Source organism: Phalangium opilio, unplaced genomic scaffold (assembly GCF_054372755.1).
Source record: "Phalangium opilio isolate 3A_F unplaced genomic scaffold, DU_Popi_V2 ptg000229l_1, whole genome shotgun sequence".
Lineage (NCBI taxonomy): Eukaryota > Metazoa > Arthropoda > Arachnida > Opiliones > Phalangiidae > Phalangium > Phalangium opilio.
Window position 1 is genome coordinate 785030 of NW_028324220.1, and position 4730 is coordinate 789759.

Genomic DNA, 4730 nt, shown 5'->3' on the forward strand with positions numbered 1-4730 from the left:
TTACTAAGCTTGATCTAAAATCCGGTTACTGGCAGGTAGCGATGCATCCGGATGATATCGAGAAAACGGCATTTGTCACACGGGAAGGGAAATTTGAAAGGCTAGTATTGCCATTCGGGTTAAAGAACGCCCCTTCCACTTTTTCTCGGTTGATGAATAAGGTCCTGAAGTATGCTAGACGATATGGGGTGGGCGTGTACCTGGATGACATTGTCATAGCCAATGCTAGTTGGGAGGAACACCTGGAAGCTCTTCGGTATGTGTTTTCACAGCTAAAACACGCCGGTTTAACGCTTAATTTAAGAAAATCAAGTTTTGGAGTCTTCAAGGTAGCAGTACTCGGCTATGTAGTAAGCGCACAGGGTGTACAGATTGACCCCGATAAAGTGAAAGCTATTAGGAATTTTCCCAGACCACGAACCATGAAACAGGTTTCATCTTTTTTGGGAATGTGTGGGTTTCACTCCCGGTTTATCCCGCATTTCGCGGATCTGACGGCCCCTCTTAATCGCCTCAAACGTAAACACCAGCGATGGCGGTGGGGAGACGAAGAGGAGAGGTCTTACCAGGCTTTAAAACAGGCAATAGCTGAAGCAGCTATGCTGCAGGCCCCAACCCCGGAAGGGAAATTTATAGTTACCACAGATGCTAGTGGCATCGGTATCGGGGGTATGTTAACCCAGATCCAAGGGGAAGTAGAAGTCCCCCTAGCATATACCAGTCGTCTCTTAAGACCTTCGGAATTGAAATATAGTACCCCTGAGCAGGAAGCATTAGCGGTTGTAGAAGCCGTCCGTAAATTTCGCCACTATATAGAGGGCCGGGAATTTGCTGTCTTATCGGATCACAGGGCGTTATGCTGGTTACTGCGCTTGAAAGATAAGAAAAGTCGGCTCATGCGGTGGGCCTTGGAGCTACAGGAATTTATGCCATTCGAAATCTTGCATAAATCCGGTAGGGAAAACGTGGTTGCCGATGCCTTGTCTCGATGCCCGGTATCAGATTTGGACACGGTCAGTCCAAAGGTTTTAGATACGGACGACACAGATCAGTCGCCCGGTCCTGAAGACCAGGAAGTCCGGGTCAATGTGGTATCTTGTAACCCAGTAGCATTAGGTCTCCCGTTAGATGTAGCAACTAAGGCCGACATTAAGTTAGCACAGGCTAGTGATCCATACTGGCAGTCTATTAGACAGGACTTAGAAACTGGTAAGGCGTCAAAATTGTACAGACTAAAGGAGGATATGTTATACCGGATAGCCCAGGGTTTTCAACCGGAAAAGGTAGTTATTCCAACCGCGATAGTACCACGGGTATGTCAAGCCTACCATGACCATCCGCTCTCGGGTCATAGAGGTCGCACCGCAACTTATAAACGGGTGCAAGCTAAATACTACCATCCGAAGTTGTATTCCCTGGTTCAAGATTATGTCCGGGGATGTGAAACTTGTCAGAGATATAAGAGTAGAAATACTAGGAAACCAGGTTTAATGATTCCCTCTCATAAAATCCATCCCGGAGATTTGGTAGGGATTGATATTATGGGTCCCCTACCAGTAACGAAATCCCAGAATAGGTTCTTAGTGGTAATGATAGACTATTTTACCAAGTACATAGAAATATTTCCGGCACGAAGCGTTACCGCCCCTATACTGTGTAAGATTTTACTACAGTATGTTTCCCGTCATGGTACGATGACTGCCTTACTGTCGGATAATGGGCCTCAGTTTATATCAGTATTATGGAAACGTTTATGTAGAATGCAAAAAATTCAATTGAAGTTTACGTCACCTTATCATCCCAGGCAAATATGACAGAAAGGGCAAATAGGGTCCTAGGCGAACTCATGAGTATTTATACCGGGAATGTCCATACGAAGTGGGACGAAAGCTTGCCCCTTATTCAGTTGGCCATTAACAGTGCCATCCATACTTCCACTGGTTCATCCCCCTTTTATCTACATCATGGTTATGAGCCTACGTTGCCCTGGGATGAACGTACCTTTGCCGGGATACCCGAGGACATCGTAGGAGAGATTAGAGGATACGAGGACGGACCACTCCGGGAGTGGCAGTTATCCATTGATTTTGCCCAGGAAATGAATGAGCAAGCCAGTGCCAAACAAAAACGCTTCTATGACCGGAACTATTCAGATGGGGAACTAGAAGTGGGGCAATTAGTATGGAAAGCAGGAAATAGCTTATCAAATGCTGCAGCTAAGTTCTCGGCTAAGTTTGCTCCAGCTTAGGAGGGTCCCTATAGAGTGGTCGAAAAGATATCCCCAGTTTCCTATGTTATCATGGATTTGGAGTCAGGCGCCTTGGCCGGTACTTGGCATATCAATCAGTTAAAACTGCTGTTGACCTCGGTGGTTCTAGAAACTCAAGAAGCCACAGAGATAGAAATCCCACCGGTAACACAGGAAATGGAGAACGGCGTAGACCCAGATGAGGAACAGGGACCTGAGATGGTTGTCACGCAAGATGAAAGGTCGTTTGACGAGGCCAATTCCCGGGAAGGACAGGAGAATGTCTGGGATACGGTACCCGTTAGAGTATATGACTTCCGGCCCCGTCAAAGCCAGGCTGAAGGGATCGGTGATGGGCCACCAACATCGATAGATGTAGACCCGGATATACCCGATAAGAATCATAGCTTTTCGGTAGTACATGACTTAGTTCCCACCCTGACACCACGGCGGGAATATAACCTCCGACGCCGGGTTCGAGATCAGGAACAGGAACAGGAACAGGAAGGGGTAGACCTAGCTGTGGCAGGTCCTTCCGGTGAGGGTAGGCGGAAACGTGGCAGTCAAAAGGACCCGGTGCCGGAGATAGACCAGGAGGATGTGGACAATGTGTTGATGGCTCCCTTTCTGTATGGGTGGAAAAGGGAAATAGTTTTGAGAAAGGATACCGGAGGTCGAATTGGGGACGTATATTATTATACCCCTGAACCAATAAAAGAAAAATTGCGATCATACAAACAAATTGCGGCTTTTCTCGGTACCCATCGGGACCAAGCCCGCCTATTAGGCATGCGTAACTTCAGCATGAAGCCCCAGCCGTTCGCGTATCCCCCGTTTGAGATCGTCCGACATGCTCTATGGTAACACCAGCCCAGTCGTATTGCGATCGGTTTTGCGTCTGGTTTATATTTTCTGCAGACGAAAGTTTAGCATGAACATTGTGAACGAAAAGCGACTGGTAGAAGCTACAGTTTTCCTCTACTTTTCAGACTATGGCGGATATCACCCCGACTTTTTGGGAGCTATTTGGATCCATGGACATATCGTCTAGTGGGGACGAGGACGAAGAAAGAATAAACGAACAACCTATAATGGACGTGAACCACTCATTGACGGAGGGACCAAACGGTTCCCCATCATTGCACACACTCCCCGAAGATCCGATGGCGGTTGCTATCATAGCTAATCCTCTGGCAAGTCAGATGACTGGCTTAGACCTCTCTACATCAATTGACGCCACAACCCGTATAATGCAAAACAATGCCAGCAGCTCCGCCAGGGGTTTACGAGACCCCCCTCCCCCCGCGTTACATTGACGTTTTTTGCTCCCTCCCCTGCTATGTGTCCCGCACGGGTACGGACATAGCTGGGTTCTCTCTCCATGTTAAAAATCTACCGGAACGGTTCCCAGCCGATTTTATGGGATGCATTTCCCACTTCGGGGCCATACCCGATGAACTGAACTTAGAATACATGCGTTCCGCTTTTTCTAACCAAGGTGTCTTGGGCGCGGTAGGAGTCCCCCCTCTCTATGCCAACGCATATCTACAAGATAGAAGGATTGAGCAAAATCTCCTTATGGCTTTGGCATTTTCCAAGGTACGCGCGGTAGGCGCTATTGGATTGGACTTTTCACGCACTATCGATTTATGTCCCCCGGAAACTCAAATCCAAGCCTTCCGGCGCCAACTCCAGTTCGCAAAAGATTATGGGTACCCAGTGTTGATACAATGCCGTGACGGACGTCAGGCCTTGGAGGCTCATAAAACATGCTACCGGATCCTAACCGAGCTACTTCCTCGAGGACACTCGATTGTCCTCTTGAATTTCTCGGGCGGTTACGAAGCAGCCGAGAAGTTTCTATCCCGTTTTCCCCGGCTGATCTTGGCTCTGTCCCCCGCAATGGAGCCACATTATATGATTCGGTTCCTTTGCGACATACCACTTGATCGCCTATTGGCCCAATCAGGGGCCCCAATGTTCGCAACCACCCGGGAACCGATGACGGCGGTTCCATCCCCCGGATTGGCCTTTCTCGTTATACAACGAATTGCAGATGCAAAAAGTCTACCGGTTGCAGTAGTGGCCTCTATGATCTGGGCCACCTCCCAGGACTTGTTCCGCCACCCGGTATAGGTTGCATAGATTAACCTTCTTTTCTTAGATATTCTTTAGGTTTGTCCCCATAAGCTGATGGGCTACCCATTTCCGGCGTCCTTTCGGACTTTATTATTTTTGTATTCTTGTCGGATGACTAACTGTGTTACCTTTATTATTTTTCCACTTCCCCACACAAAAAAAACTACACATTTATGATTATTTGTTTTCTTGATCGCCGTTTTGTACCCCTTTCCCAACGTGGACATATCCGCTTAATAAATATGTTTTTCTTTAACTCCTTGCCTGTGGGTCACCCGTGTAGTTGACTTGATTCCCTGGTTCTGGGTGGGGCTTCCCTTCCCATTATTTCGTTTTTCAGAAA

The 4730-nt window shown here is 47.7% G+C and overlaps 1 protein-coding gene across 1 annotated transcript; it reads left to right on the forward strand.

The window, feature by feature from the left end:
• The first annotated feature begins 1810 nt into the window (after nucleotides 1-1810).
• LOC149614043 (uncharacterized) lies at nucleotides 1811-2248 on the forward strand. Its single transcript, XM_089857996.1, has one exon. The coding sequence runs from the start codon at nucleotides 1811-1813 to the stop codon at nucleotides 2246-2248; it is 438 nt and encodes a 145-aa protein (XP_089714122.1).
• Nucleotides 2249-4730: the final 2482 nt, after the last annotated feature.